This window comes from Hypanus sabinus, chromosome 7 (assembly GCF_030144855.1).
Source record: "Hypanus sabinus isolate sHypSab1 chromosome 7, sHypSab1.hap1, whole genome shotgun sequence".
Taxonomy (NCBI): Eukaryota; Metazoa; Chordata; class Chondrichthyes; order Myliobatiformes; family Dasyatidae; genus Hypanus; species Hypanus sabinus.
Window position 1 is genome coordinate 127,441,239 of NC_082712.1, and position 16,742 is coordinate 127,457,980.

The 16,742-nt window shown below is 40.4% G+C and overlaps 1 protein-coding gene across 1 annotated transcript in view; it reads left to right on the plus strand.

Moving 5' to 3' along the window:
• Window positions 1–16,742, plus strand: part of LOC132397544 (uncharacterized) — a 215,824-nt gene that overhangs the window by 17,354 nt on the left and 181,728 nt on the right. The window contains exons 6-14 of the mRNA XM_059976370.1: window positions 1,059–1,316; window positions 3,043–3,300; window positions 4,848–5,105; window positions 6,832–7,089; window positions 8,637–8,894; window positions 10,621–10,878; window positions 12,426–12,683; window positions 14,410–14,667; window positions 16,215–16,472. Of these exons, the coding sequence (XP_059832353.1) occupies window positions 1,059–1,316; window positions 3,043–3,300; window positions 4,848–5,105; window positions 6,832–7,089; window positions 8,637–8,894; window positions 10,621–10,878; window positions 12,426–12,683; window positions 14,410–14,667; window positions 16,215–16,472 (2,322 nt within the window). The remainder of the gene's footprint in view (window positions 1–1,058; window positions 1,317–3,042; window positions 3,301–4,847; window positions 5,106–6,831; window positions 7,090–8,636; window positions 8,895–10,620; window positions 10,879–12,425; window positions 12,684–14,409; window positions 14,668–16,214; window positions 16,473–16,742) is intronic.

The window sequence follows — 16,742 nt, forward strand, 5'->3', positions numbered from 1 at the left end:
TGCTAATGGGCATATAGCGCATATATTGAAATATGTTGTTCATGGAAGTTGACATCTTGCATAGGCGTTTAATTTACTACCTCTACTTTCTTCTATCTGCCAAAATCGACCTCCACTTATTGCCTTCTAGTAGTTCCCACCAAGCCAGGAGCCATTTCTGTGTCAGACTTAAGCAACAGTGCCATATCCCACAACTTAGGAAGAGCTTAGAAAAATAGGGTAAATTATAGGGCAGTATAAATTCAACATTACATTCAGGAATGACAACAGTTCTGGTGATCTCCAAATTGAAAATTCGAGTACAAGTTGTTTGTCGAAACTTGACGTTACTTCACAAATGTCCGTCAGCTTTCGAGGTGACATAATCAGTGCGCAATTGATTGTTGTTCCTTTTTCCATTGTTTAAAAGTGATTGGCAGTCCAACTTAAAGGCAGTCCAACTGCCACCAGCTGGACTGTGCTTTCATGATATCTTCCAAACATTAGACTGAATACAGTGTCATTAAATGCTGCAAGAACTTCTCGTCCTTTAGAGTATCGCTGAACCAAGAGGATGTTCTGTAATTCCTTGCCAACTCCAGGAGCATCAACAACCATCAGGGAGCTCTCTCTCTATCTCTGCAGCCTATTGGGGTTTGTAGGGACAACAATATTCCAGAATTGATTGATCAGGGCAAAATGGCCGACACCGAAATAAGGAAGAACATGTCACTGGCTAGCTGCTTCGCTGAAACTTTTAATCAAGATAATCCAAGTGAAAATCTTAAACAGTGCAGAACAGTGCTGCAGGTGTATATCCTGATGTGTTGGTAGGCTTATTTAGTACTTTGGAAGGTTATGAAATAAAGAAAGGACGTTCAGAGATAGATTGAATGGGGTTGCCATGATTTGTTATGTCCCTGGAAGATGGCATTAAAATGTTTACAGATGGACTGGATATAACTTGCTGATGAATGACATGAATTGATGTGCTGCCAATTTCAGAGATCTTGAAGTGCAGAAAAGTATGAGGCATTATGAGACTGTTGTTATTTTCTACATCTCATTAATACTTGCAGAACCAAACCCTGAGAACAATGTAACAAATGCAAATTACAACACCACTTCAGTTAGTCTGAGCAGTGACAGATCAATCGAGGACGAGCCTGAGTACACCTATGAGGTGACACTGAATGGAACTCTCTCAACAAGGATGACTGAAGATAAATCAATTACTGTGACACAACCCGATCCTGGAACTGAATACAATTTTAGCATCTCCACGGTGGCGGCTGGTAATATACTGGCAGATCTGGTCAATGTCACTTCTACGACAGGTAAGAAAATATTGCCATGGAACTTCTTTCATTGGGAGTTCCTCCTTGACCAAGCCAGGAAGATAAAGCTGGAGTGAGTCCCTTTCTATATGATCCAAGGTCAGAAAATACAGTGAATGAAATGAAAAGATTGTTTAAATTTCATTTTTCATGAAGAAAATAATCTTTTAGCTTCTGAACATGGAAATAGTAAATAATCCTTGAAGGGTTTTGCTGCAGTGTTGCTAATGGGCACATACAGCATATATTGATATATATTGTTGATAGAATTTGAAAACACGCATAGGTGTCTCATTTGCTACCTCAGTTATCTTTTATCCATTGAAATCAACCTCCATTTATTGTCTAAGAGTAACCGCCAAGCCAGAAGCCATTTCTGTGACAGCCTTAACCAACAGTGCCATATCCCTCAACTTAGGAAGACCTTTGAACATCAGGGTTAACCAGTATAGTTTCAGCATCACATACAGTAATGACAACAGTTCTGGTGTTCTCTTAATTGAAAATTCAAGATATTCGTCCACCCTTGACGTTAGTTCACAAACGCTTATCTTCATTTGAGGTGACATAATCGGTGCAAAATTAAAGGCTGATTTATACTTGTGCGTCGCATCGATGCCGTAGGTACCACGTACCCTTCGCTGTATGGTGACACGCACCTTCCCAAAAAAGTAACTCACGAGTCGTGGCGACGCAAACTGCAACAACTGTCATTGGTCCGCTTGGCAGCATCTCATTTTCTCCTACGTATTTCCGGCTGCTTCTTCTCTGCCATGTCTGGATGCTGATGCGAAATAGATGAAACAAATCATCAAATCTACTTGCCGGCATGCGAAAATGTTTGAAATGCATTGCCTCGTCTTTGTCTCTCTGGAAGAAAATCAGTACAATGGCATAGAAACCCCACCGCCAACTAGCGTTTTTGCGCACACCAATGCATGCTCGCTACGGCATAGAGTGATGCACAAGTGAAAATCAGGGCTACGCCATAGCTCTTACACACAACTATAAATCAGCCTTTAGTCTTCTTCATTCTACTATCTTTTAACGGCGATTGGCAGTCCTACTTAAAGGTGCATTACGACCACCAACTGGACTGTGCTTTCCTGATACCTTCCAAACAAAACTGAAACCAGCGTCATTAAATTCTGCAAGAACTTATCGCACGTTAGAGTATTGCTGAACCAAGAGGAGGTCCTGTAATTCCTTGTCAACTGGAAGAACATCAACAACCATTGGGGTGCTCTCTCCTTCTATGCAGCCTATCAGGGTATGTAGGGACAACAATATTCCCTAATTGATTGATCAGGGCAAAAAGTCCGACACTGAAATCAGGAAGACCATTTCACCGGCTAGGTCCTTTGCTGCAACTCATAGTCAAGATAATCCAAATGAGGAGGTTAAACCATGCAGGACAGTGCTCCAAGTGAATACCCTGATGTGTTTGTAGGCTTATTTAATACGTTTGAGGATTATGATTACTTACCACTGTGGAAATAATGACAGGAAGTTTTGAGAGAATGATTGAATGTCATTGTCATGATTTATTGGGTCTCTGGTAGATGGCATTAAAAGGTTTACGGATGGGCTGGATATCACTTGCTGATGGAAAGTGATTGGAATGACATGGATTGATGTGCTGTCAGTTTCAGAGATCTTGAAGTGCAGAAAGGTATGAGGCATTATGAGTTTGCTGTTATTCTCTACATCTCATTAATACTTACAGAACCAAACCCTGAGAACAATGTAACAATTGCCAATTACAATACCACTTCAGTTAGTCTGAGCAGTGACAGATCAACCGAGGACGAGCCTGAGTACACCTATGAGGGGACACTGAATGGAACTCTCTCAACAAGGATGACTGATGATGTATCAATTACTGTGACACAACTGGATCCTGGAACTGAATACACATATAGCATCTCCACAATGGCCACTGATAATACATTAGCAGATACGGTCAATGTCTCTACTACCACAGGTAAGAAAAAGTTGCCATGGAATTTCTTTCATCAGGAGTTCCTTCTTCACCAAACCAGCAAGATAAAGCTGGAGTCAGCCCTTTTTAGATGAACCAAGTCGGGAAACACAGTGAGTGAAATGAAAGGATTGTTTAAGTTTTATTTTTTCATGAAGAGAATAGTCTTTTAGATATGCAAATTGAATGTTGTCACATTCCAAAGTCGTAATCAGCTGGAGAAATTTCTGTTTTCATTTCACCTCTTTCATGCTAAGGGGGATCTTATTACAATGTGAATTACGGAATAAGGCAGCATAAATCTTGATAGTGCAGTTCTATACCCTCCTGACAGTTTTATAGCACCAGTTAATAGTTTATTTGTTCTCTTTGATTGACGATCCTGATTATGGATAAAGAATGTTGGAGTTGAAAGCTGCTGGAGTGAATGTCACAAGTCACTTCTGAATTCGGAAATTGTTAACTAAGCCTTGAAAGGTTTTGCTGTAGTGCTGCTAATGGGCATATAGCGCATATATTGAAATATGTTGTTCATGGAAGTTGACATCTTGCATAGGCGTTTAATTTACTACCTCTACTTTCTTCTATCTGCCAAAATCGACCTCCACTTATTGCCTTCTAGTAGTTCCCACCAAGCCAGGAGCCATTTCTGTGTCAGACTTAAGCAACAGTGCCATATCCCACAACTTAGGAAGAGCTTAGAAAAATAGGGTAAATTATAGGGCAGTATAAATTCAACATTACATTCAGGAATGACAACAGTTCTGGTGATCTCCAAATTGAAAATTCGAGTACAAGTTGTTTGTCGAAACTTGACGTTACTTCACAAATGTCCGTCAGCTTTCGAGGTGACATAATCAGTGCGCAATTGATTGTTGTTCCTTTTTCCATTGTTTAAAAGTGATTGGCAGTCCAACTTAAAGGCAGTCCAACTGCCACCAGCTGGACTGTGCTTTCATGATATCTTCCAAACATTAGACTGAATACAGTGTCATTAAATGCTGCAAGAACTTCTCGTCCTTTAGAGTATCGCTGAACCAAGAGGATGTTCTGTAATTCCTTGCCAACTCCAGGAGCATCAACAACCATCAGGGAGCTCTCTCTCTATCTCTGCAGCCTATTGGGGTTTGTAGGGACAACAATATTCCAGAATTGATTGATCAGGGCAAAATGGCCGACACCGAAATAAGGAAGAACATGTCACTGGCTAGCTGCTTCGCTGAAACTTTTAATCAAGATAATCCAAGTGAAAATCTTAAACAGTGCAGAACAGTGCTGCAGGTGTATATCCTGATGTGTTGGTAGGCTTATTTAGTACTTTGGAAGGTTATGAAATAAAGAAAGGACGTTCAGAGATAGATTGAATGGGGTTGCCATGATTTGTTATGTCCCTGGAAGATGGCATTAAAATGTTTACAGATGGACTGGATATAACTTGCTGATGAATGACATGAATTGATGTGCTGCCAATTTCAGAGATCTTGAAGTGCAGAAAAGTATGAGGCATTATGAGACTGTTGTTATTTTCTACATCTCATTAATACTTGCAGAACCAAACCCTGAGAACAATGTAACAAATGCAAATTACAACACCACTTCAGTTAGTCTGAGCAGTGACAGATCAATCGAGGACGAGCCTGAGTACACCTATGAGGTGACACTGAATGGAACTCTCTCAACAAGGATGACTGAAGATAAATCAATTACTGTGACACAACCCGATCCTGGAACTGAATACAATTTTAGCATCTCCACGGTGGCGGCTGGTAATATACTGGCAGATCTGGTCAATGTCACTTCTACGACAGGTAAGAAAATATTGCCATGGAACTTCTTTCATTGGGAGTTCCTCCTTGACCAAGCCAGGAAGATAAAGCTGGAGTGAGTCCCTTTCTATATGATCCAAGGTCAGAAAATACAGTGAATGAAATGAAAAGATTGTTTAAATTTCATTTTTCATGAAGAAAATAATCTTTTAGCTTCTGAACATGGAAATAGTAAATAATCCTTGAAGGGTTTTGCTGCAGTGTTGCTAATGGGCACATACAGCATATATTGATATATATTGTTGATAGAATTTGAAAACACGCATAGGTGTCTCATTTGCTACCTCAGTTATCTTTTATCCATTGAAATCAACCTCCATTTATTGTCTAAGAGTAACCGCCAAGCCAGAAGCCATTTCTGTGACAGCCTTAACCAACAGTGCCATATCCCTCAACTTAGGAAGACCTTTGAACATCAGGGTTAACCAGTATAGTTTCAGCATCACATACAGTAATGACAACAGTTCTGGTGTTCTCTTAATTGAAAATTCAAGATATTCGTCCACCCTTGACGTTAGTTCACAAACGCTTATCTTCATTTGAGGTGACATAATCGGTGCAAAATTAAAGGCTGATTTATACTTGTGCGTCGCATCGATGCCGTAGGTACCACGTACCCTTCGCTGTATGGTGACACGCACCTTCCCAAAAAAGTAACTCACGAGTCGTGGCGACGCAAACTGCAACAACTGTCATTGGTCCGCTTGGCAGCATCTCATTTTCTCCTACGTATTTCCGGCTGCTTCTTCTCTGCCATGTCTGGATGCTGATGCGAAATAGATGAAACAAATCATCAAATCTACTTGCCGGCATGCGAAAATGTTTGAAATGCATTGCCTCGTCTTTGTCTCTCTGGAAGAAAATCAGTACAATGGCATAGAAACCCCACCGCCAACTAGCGTTTTTGCGCACACCAATGCATGCTCGCTACGGCATAGAGTGATGCACAAGTGAAAATCAGGGCTACGCCATAGCTCTTACACACAACTATAAATCAGCCTTTAGTCTTCTTCATTCTACTATCTTTTAACGGCGATTGGCAGTCCTACTTAAAGGTGCATTACGACCACCAACTGGACTGTGCTTTCCTGATACCTTCCAAACAAAACTGAAACCAGCGTCATTAAATTCTGCAAGAACTTATCGCACGTTAGAGTATTGCTGAACCAAGAGGAGGTCCTGTAATTCCTTGTCAACTGGAAGAACATCAACAACCATTGGGGTGCTCTCTCCTTCTATGCAGCCTATCAGGGTATGTAGGGACAACAATATTCCCTAATTGATTGATCAGGGCAAAAAGTCCGACACTGAAATCAGGAAGACCATTTCACCGGCTAGGTCCTTTGCTGCAACTCATAGTCAAGATAATCCAAATGAGGAGGTTAAACCATGCAGGACAGTGCTCCAAGTGAATACCCTGATGTGTTTGTAGGCTTATTTAATACGTTTGAGGATTATGATTACTTACCACTGTGGAAATAATGACAGGAAGTTTTGAGAGAATGATTGAATGTCATTGTCATGATTTATTGGGTCTCTGGTAGATGGCATTAAAAGGTTTACGGATGGGCTGGATATCACTTGCTGATGGAAAGTGATTGGAATGACATGGATTGATGTGCTGTCAGTTTCAGAGATCTTGAAGTGCAGAAAGGTATGAGGCATTATGAGTTTGCTGTTATTCTCTACATCTCATTAATACTTACAGAACCAAACCCTGAGAACAATGTAACAATTGCCAATTACAATACCACTTCAGTTAGTCTGAGCAGTGACAGATCAACCGAGGACGAGCCTGAGTACACCTATGAGGGGACACTGAATGGAACTCTCTCAACAAGGATGACTGATGATGTATCAATTACTGTGACACAACTGGATCCTGGAACTGAATACACATATAGCATCTCCACAATGGCCACTGATAATACATTAGCAGATACGGTCAATGTCTCTACTACCACAGGTAAGAAAAAGTTGCCATGGAATTTCTTTCATCAGGAGTTCCTTCTTCACCAAACCAGCAAGATAAAGCTGGAGTCAGCCCTTTTTAGATGAACCAAGTCGGGAAACACAGTGAGTGAAATGAAAGGATTGTTTAAGTTTTATTTTTTCATGAAGAGAATAGTCTTTTAGATATGCAAATTGAATGTTGTCACATTCCAAAGTCGTAATCAGCTGGAGAAATTTCTGTTTTCATTTCACCTCTTTCATGCTAAGGGGGATCTTATTACAATGTGAATTACGGAATAAGGCAGCATAAATCTTGATAGTGCAGTTCTATACCCTCCTGACAGTTTTATAGCACCAGTTAATAGTTTATTTGTTCTCTTTGATTGACGATCCTGATTATGGATAAAGAATGTTGGAGTTGAAAGCTGCTGGAGTGAATGTCACAAGTCACTTCTGAATTCGGAAATTGTTAACTAAGCCTTGAAAGGTTTTGCTGTAGTGCTGCTAATGGGCATATAGCGCATATATTGAAATATGTTGTTCATGGAAGTTGACATCTTGCATAGGCGTTTAATTTACTACCTCTACTTTCTTCTATCTGCCAAAATCGACCTCCACTTATTGCCTTCTAGTAGTTCCCACCAAGCCAGGAGCCATTTCTGTGTCAGACTTAAGCAACAGTGCCATATCCCACAACTTAGGAAGAGCTTAGAAAAATAGGGTAAATTATAGGGCAGTATAAATTCAACATTACATTCAGGAATGACAACAGTTCTGGTGATCTCCAAATTGAAAATTCGAGTACAAGTTGTTTGTCGAAACTTGACGTTACTTCACAAATGTCCGTCAGCTTTCGAGGTGACATAATCAGTGCGCAATTGATTGTTGTTCCTTTTTCCATTGTTTAAAAGTGATTGGCAGTCCAACTTAAAGGCAGTCCAACTGCCACCAGCTGGACTGTGCTTTCATGATATCTTCCAAACATTAGACTGAATACAGTGTCATTAAATGCTGCAAGAACTTCTCGTCCTTTAGAGTATCGCTGAACCAAGAGGATGTTCCGTAATTCCTTGCCAACTCCAGGAGCATCAACAACCATCAGGGAGCTCTCTCTCTATCTCTGCAGCCTATTGGGGTTTGTAGGGACAACAATATTCCAGAATTGATTGATCAGGGCAAAATGGCCGACACCGAAATAAGGAAGAACATGTCACTGGCTAGCTGCTTCGCTGAAACTTTTAATCAAGATAATCCAAGTGAAAATCTTAAACAGTGCAGAACAGTGCTGCAGGTGTATATCCTGATGTGTTGGTAGGCTTATTTAGTACTTTGGAAGGTTATGAAATAAAGAAAGGACGTTCAGAGATAGATTGAATGGGGTTGCCATGATTTGTTATGTCCCTGGAAGATGGCATTAAAATGTTTACAGATGGACTGGATATAACTTGCTGATGAATGACATGAATTGATGTGCTGCCAATTTCAGAGATCTTGAAGTGCAGAAAAGTATGAGGCATTATGAGACTGTTGTTATTTTCTACATCTCATTAATACTTGCAGAACCAAACCCTGAGAACAATGTAACAAATGCAAATTACAACACCACTTCAGTTAGTCTGAGCAGTGACAGATCAATCGAGGACGAGCCTGAGTACACCTATGAGGTGACACTGAATGGAACTCTCTCAACAAGGATGACTGAAGATAAATCAATTACTGTGACACAACCCGATCCTGGAACTGAATACAATTTTAGCATCTCCACGGTGGCGGCTGGTAATATACTGGCAGATCTGGTCAATGTCACTTCTACGACAGGTAAGAAAATATTGCCATGGAACTTCTTTCATTGGGAGTTCCTCCTTGACCAAGCCAGGAAGATAAAGCTGGAGTGAGTCCCTTTCTATATGATCCAAGGTCAGAAAATACAGTGAATGAAATGAAAAGATTGTTTAAATTTCATTTTTCATGAAGAAAATAATCTTTTAGCTTCTGAACATGGAAATAGTAAATAATCCTTGAAGGGTTTTGCTGCAGTGTTGCTAATGGGCACATACAGCATATATTGATATATATTGTTGATAGAATTTGAAAACACGCATAGGTGTCTCATTTGCTACCTCAGTTATCTTTTATCCATTGAAATCAACCTCCATTTATTGTCTAAGAGTAACCGCCAAGCCAGAAGCCATTTCTGTGACAGCCTTAACCAACAGTGCCATATCCCTCAACTTAGGAAGACCTTTGAACATCAGGGTTAACCAGTATAGTTTCAGCATCACATACAGTAATGACAACAGTTCTGGTGTTCTCTTAATTGAAAATTCAATATATTCGTCCACCCTTGACGTTAGTTCACAAACGCTTATCTTCATTTGAGGTGACATAATCGGTGCAAAATTAAAGGCTGATTTATACTTGTGCGTCGCATCGTTGCCGTAGGTACCACGTACCCTTCGCTGTATGGTGACACGCACCTCCCCAAAAAAGTAACTCACGAGTCGTGGCGACGCAAACTGCAACAACTGTCATTGGTCCGCTTGGCAGCATCTCATTTTCTCCTACGTATTTCCGGCTGCTTCTTCTCTGCCATGTCTGGATGCTGATGCGAAATAGATGAAACAAATCATCAAATCTACTTGCCGGCATGCGAAAATGTTTGAAATGCATTGCCTCGTCTTTGTCTCTCTGGAAGAAAATCAGTACAATGGCATAGAAACCCCACCGCCAACTAGCGTTTTTGCGCACACCAATGCATGCTCGCTACGGCATAGAGTGATGCACAAGTGAAAATCAGGGCTACGCCATAGCTCTTACACACAACTATAAATCAGCCTTTAGTCTTCTTCATTCTACTATCTTTTAACGGCGATTGGCAGTCCTACTTAAAGGTGCATTACGACCACCAACTGGACTGTGCTTTCCTGATACCTTCCAAACAAAACTGAAACCAGTGTCATTAAATTCTGCAAGAACTTATCGCACGTTAGAGTATTGCTGAACCAAGAGGAGGTCCTGTAATTCCTTGTCAACTGGAAGAACATCAACAACCATTGGGGTGCTCTCTCCTTCTATGCAGCCTATCAGGGTATGTAGGGACAACAATATTCCCTAATTGATTGATCAGGGCAAAAAGTCCGACACTGAAATCAGGAAGACCATTTCACCGGCTAGGTCCTTTGCTGCAACTCATAGTCAAGATAATCCAAATGAGGAGGTTAAACCATGCAGGACAGTGCTCCAAGTGAATACCCTGATGTGTTTGTAGGCTTATTTAATACGTTTGAGGATTATGATTACTTACCACTGTGGAAATAATGACAGGAAGTTTTGAGAGAATGATTGAATGTCATTGTCATGATTTATTGGGTCTCTGGTAGATGGCATTAAAAGGTTTACGGATGGGCTGGATATCACTTGCTGATGGAAAGTGATTGGAATGACATGGATTGATGTGCTGTCAGTTTCAGAGATCTTGAAGTGCAGAAAGGTATGAGGCATTATGAGTTTGCTGTTATTCTCTACATCTCATTAATACTTACAGAACCAAACCCTGAGAACAATGTAACAATTGCCAATTACAATACCACTTCAGTTAGTCTGAGCAGTGACAGATCAACCGAGGACGAGCCTGAGTACACCTATGAGGGGACACTGAATGGAACTCTCTCAACAAGGATGACTGATGATGTATCAATTACTGTGACACAACTGGATCCTGGAACTGAATACACATATAGCATCTCCACAATGGCCACTGATAATACATTAGCAGATACGGTCAATGTCTCTACTACCACAGGTAAGAAAAAGTTGCCATGGAATTTCTTTCATCAGGAGTTCCTTCTTCACCAAACCAGCAAGATAAAGCTGGAGTCAGCCCTTTTTAGATGAACCAAGTCGGGAAACACAGTGAGTGAAATGAAAGGATTGTTTAAGTTTTATTTTTTCATGAAGAGAATAGTCTTTTAGATATGCAAATTGAATGTTGTCACATTCCAAAGTCGTAATCAGCTGGAGAAATTTCTGTTTTCATTTCACCTCTTTCATGCTAAGGGGGATCTTATTACAATGTGAATTACGGAATAAGGCAGCATAAATCTTGATAGTGCAGTTCTATACCCTCCTGACAGTTTTATAGCACCAGTTAATAGTTTATTTGTTCTCTTTGATTGACGATCCTGATTATGGATAAAGAATGTTGGAGTTGAAAGCTGCTGGAGTGAATGTCACAAGTCACTTCTGAATTCGGAAATTGTTAACTAAGCCTTGAAAGGTTTTGCTGTAGTGCTGCTAATGGGCATATAGCGCATATATTGAAATATGTTGTTCATGGAAGTTGACATCTTGCATAGGCGTTTAATTTACTACCTCTACTTTCTTCTATCTGCCAAAATCGACCTCCACTTATTGCCTTCTAGTAGTTCCCACCAAGCCAGGAGCCATTTCTGTGTCAGACTTAAGCAACAGTGCCATATCCCACAACTTAGGAAGAGCTTAGAAAAATAGGGTAAATTATAGGGCAGTATAAATTCAACATTACATTCAGGAATGACAACAGTTCTGGTGATCTCCAAATTGAAAATTCGAGTACAAGTTGTTTGTCGAAACTTGACGTTACTTCACAAATGTCCGTCAGCTTTCGAGGTGACATAATCAGTGCGCAATTGATTGTTGTTCCTTTTTCCATTGTTTAAAAGTGATTGGCAGTCCAACTTAAAGGCAGTCCAACTGCCACCAGCTGGACTGTGCTTTCATGATATCTTCCAAACATTAGACTGAATACAGTGTCATTAAATGCTGCAAGAACTTCTCGTCCTTTAGAGTATCGCTGAACCAAGAGGATGTTCCGTAATTCCTTGCCAACTCCAGGAGCATCAACAACCATCAGGGAGCTCTCTCTCTATCTCTGCAGCCTATTGGGGTTTGTAGGGACAACAATATTCCAGAATTGATTGATCAGGGCAAAATGGCCGACACCGAAATAAGGAAGAACATGTCACTGGCTAGCTGCTTCGCTGAAACTTTTAATCAAGATAATCCAAGTGAAAATCTTAAACAGTGCAGAACAGTGCTGCAGGTGTATATCCTGATGTGTTGGTAGGCTTATTTAGTACTTTGGAAGGTTATGAAATAAAGAAAGGACGTTCAGAGATAGATTGAATGGGGTTGCCATGATTTGTTATGTCCCTGGAAGATGGCATTAAAATGTTTACAGATGGACTGGATATAACTTGCTGATGAATGACATGAATTGATGTGCTGCCAATTTCAGAGATCTTGAAGTGCAGAAAAGTATGAGGCATTATGAGACTGTTGTTATTTTCTACATCTCATTAATACTTGCAGAACCAAACCCTGAGAACAATGTAACAAATGCAAATTACAACACCACTTCAGTTAGTCTGAGCAGTGACAGATCAATCGAGGACGAGCCTGAGTACACCTATGAGGTGACACTGAATGGAACTCTCTCAACAAGGATGACTGAAGATAAATCAATTACTGTGACACAACCCGATCCTGGAACTGAATACAATTTTAGCATCTCCACGGTGGCGGCTGGTAATATACTGGCAGATCTGGTCAATGTCACTTCTACGACAGGTAAGAAAATATTGCCATGGAACTTCTTTCATTGGGAGTTCCTCCTTGACCAAGCCAGGAAGATAAAGCTGGAGTGAGTCCCTTTCTATATGATCCAAGGTCAGAAAATACAGTGAATGAAATGAAAAGATTGTTTAAATTTCATTTTTCATGAAGAAAATAATCTTTTAGCTTCTGAACATGGAAATAGTAAATAATCCTTGAAGGGTTTTGCTGCAGTGTTGCTAATGGGCACATACAGCATATATTGATATATATTGTTGATAGAATTTGAAAACACGCATAGGTGTCTCATTTGCTACCTCAGTTATCTTTTATCCATTGAAATCAACCTCCATTTATTGTCTAAGAGTAACCGCCAAGCCAGAAGCCATTTCTGTGACAGCCTTAACCAACAGTGCCATATCCCTCAACTTAGGAAGACCTTTGAACATCAGGGTTAACCAGTATAGTTTCAGCATCACATACAGTAATGACAACAGTTCTGGTGTTCTCTTAATTGAAAATTCAAGATATTCGTCCACCCTTGACGTTAGTTCACAAACGCTTATCTTCATTTGAGGTGACATAATCGGTGCAAAATTAAAGGCTGATTTATACTTGTGCGTCGCATCGATGCCGTAGGTACCACGTACCCTTCGCTGTATGGTGACACGCACCTTCCCAAAAAAGTAACTCACGAGTCGTGGCGACGCAAACTGCAACAACTGTCATTGGTCCGCTTGGCAGCATCTCATTTTCTCCTACGTATTTCCGGCTGCTTCTTCTCTGCCATGTCTGGATGCTGATGCGAAATAGATGAAACAAATCATCAAATCTACTTGCCGGCATGCGAAAATGTTTGAAATGCATTGCCTCGTCTTTGTCTCTCTGGAAGAAAATCAGTACAATGGCATAGAAACCCCACCGCCAACTAGCGTTTTTGCGCACACCAATGCATGCTCGCTACGGCATAGAGTGATGCACAAGTGAAAATCAGGGCTACGCCATAGCTCTTACACACAACTATAAATCAGCCTTTAGTCTTCTTCATTCTACTATCTTTTAACGGCGATTGGCAGTCCTACTTAAAGGTGCATTACGACCACCAACTGGACTGTGCTTTCCTGATACCTTCCAAACAAAACTGAAACCAGCGTCATTAAATTCTGCAAGAACTTATCGCACGTTAGAGTATTGCTGAACCAAGAGGAGGTCCTGTAATTCCTTGTCAACTGGAAGAACATCAACAACCATTGGGGTGCTCTCTCCTTCTATGCAGCCTATCGGGGTATGTAGGGACAACAATATTCCCTAATTGATTGATCAGGGCAAAAAGTCCGACACTGAAATCAGGAAGACCATTTCACCGGCTAGGTCCTTTGCTGCAACTCATAGTCAAGATAATCCAAATGAGGAGGTTAAACCATGCAGGACAGTGCTCCAAGTGAATACCCTGATGTGTTTGTAGGCTTATTTAATACGTTTGAGGATTATGATTACTTACCACTGTGGAAATAATGACAGGAAGTTTTGAGAGAATGATTGAATGTCATTGTCATGATTTATTGGGTCTCTGGTAGATGGCATTAAAAGGTTTACGGATGGGCTGGATATCACTTGCTGATGGAAAGTGATTGGAATGACATGGATTGATGTGCTGTCAGTTTCAGAGATCTTGAAGTGCAGAAAGGTATGAGGCATTATGAGTTTGCTGTTATTCTCTACATCTCATTAATACTTACAGAACCAAACCCTGAGAACAATGTAACAATTGCCAATTACAATACCACTTCAGTTAGTCTGAGCAGTGACAGATCAACCGAGGACGAGCCTGAGTACACCTATGAGGGGACACTGAATGGAACTCTCTCAACAAGGATGACTGATGATGTATCAATTACTGTGACACAACTGGATCCTGGAACTGAATACACATATAGCATCTCCACAATGGCCACTGATAATACATTAGCAGATACGGTCAATGTCTCTACTACCACAGGTAAGAAAAAGTTGCCATGGAATTTCTTTCATCAGGAGTTCCTTCTTCACCAAACCAGCAAGATAAAGCTGGAGTCAGCCCTTTTTAGATGAACCAAGTCGGGAAACACAGTGAGTGAAATGAAAGGATTGTTTAAGTTTTATTTTTTCATGAAGAGAATAGTCTTTTAGATATGCAAATTGAATGTTGTCACATTCCAAAGTCGTAATCAGCTGGAGAAATTTCTGTTTTCATTTCACCTCTTTCATGCTAAGGGGGATCTTATTACAATGTGAATTACGGAATAAGGCAGCATAAATCTTGATAGTGCAGTTCTATACCCTCCTGACAGTTTTATAGCACCAGTTAATAGTTTATTTGTTCTCTTTGATTGACGATCCTGATTATGGATAAAGAATGTTGGAGTTGAAAGCTGCTGGAGTGAATGTCACAAGTCACTTCTGAATTCGGAAATTGTTAACTAAGCCTTGAAAGGTTTTGCTGTAGTGCTGCTAATGGGCATATAGCGCATATATTGAAATATGTTGTTCATGGAAGTTGACATCTTGCATAGGCGTTTAATTTACTACCTCTACTTTCTTCTATCTGCCAAAATCGACCTCCACTTATTGCCTTCTAGTAGTTCCCACCAAGCCAGGAGCCATTTCTGTGTCAGACTTAAGCAACAGTGCCATATCCCACAACTTAGGAAGAGCTTAGAAAAATAGGGTAAATTATAGGGCAGTATAAATTCAACATTACATTCAGGAATGACAACAGTTCTGGTGATCTCCAAATTGAAAATTCGAGTACAAGTTGTTTGTCGAAACTTGACGTTACTTCACAAATGTCCGTCAGCTTTCGAGGTGACATAATCAGTGCGCAATTGATTGTTGTTCCTTTTTCCATTGTTTAAAAGTGATTGGCAGTCCAACTTAAAGGCAGTCCAACTGCCACCAGCTGGACTGTGCTTTCATGATATCTTCCAAACATTAGACTGAATACAGTGTCATTAAATGCTGCAAGAACTTCTCGTCCTTTAGAGTATCGCTGAACCAAGAGGATGTTCCGTAATTCCTTGCCAACTCCAGGAGCATCAACAACCATCAGGGAGCTCTCTCTCTATCTCTGCAGCCTATTGGGGTTTGTAGGGACAACAATATTCCAGAATTGATTGATCAGGGCAAAATGGCCGACACCGAAATAAGGAAGAACATGTCACTGGCTAGCTGCTTCGCTGAAACTTTTAATCAAGATAATCCAAGTGAAAATCTTAAACAGTGCAGAACAGTGCTGCAGGTGTATATCCTGATGTGTTGGTAGGCTTATTTAGTACTTTGGAAGGTTATGAAATAAAGAAAGGACGTTCAGAGATAGATTGAATGGGGTTGCCATGATTTGTTATGTCCCTGGAAGATGGCATTAAAATGTTTACAGATGGACTGGATATAACTTGCTGATGAATGACATGAATTGATGTGCTGCCAATTTCAGAGATCTTGAAGTGCAGAAAAGTATGAGGCATTATGAGACTGTTGTTATTTTCTACATCTCATTAATACTTGCAGAACCAAACCCTGAGAACAATGTAACAAATGCAAATTACAACACCACTTCAGTTAGTCTGAGCAGTGACAGATCAATCGAGGACGAGCCTGAGTACACCTATGAGGTGACACTGAATGGAACTCTCTCAACAAGGATGACTGAAGATAAATCAATTACTGTGACACAACCCGATCCTGGAACTGAATACAATTTTAGCATCTCCACGGTGGCGGCTGGTAATATACTGGCAGATCTGGTCAATGTCACTTCTACGACAGGTAAGAAAATATTGCCATGGAACTTCTTTCATTGGGAGTTCCTCCTTGACCAAGCCAGGAAGATAAAGCTGGAGTGAGTCCCTTTCTATATGATCCAAGGTCAGAAAATACAGTGAATGAAATGAAAAGATTGTTTAAATTTCATTTTTCATGAAGAAAATAATCTTTTAGCTTCTGAACATGGAAATAGTAAATAATCCTTGAAGGGTTTTGCTGCAGTGTTGCTAATGGGCACATACAGCATATATTGATATATATTGTTGATAGAAT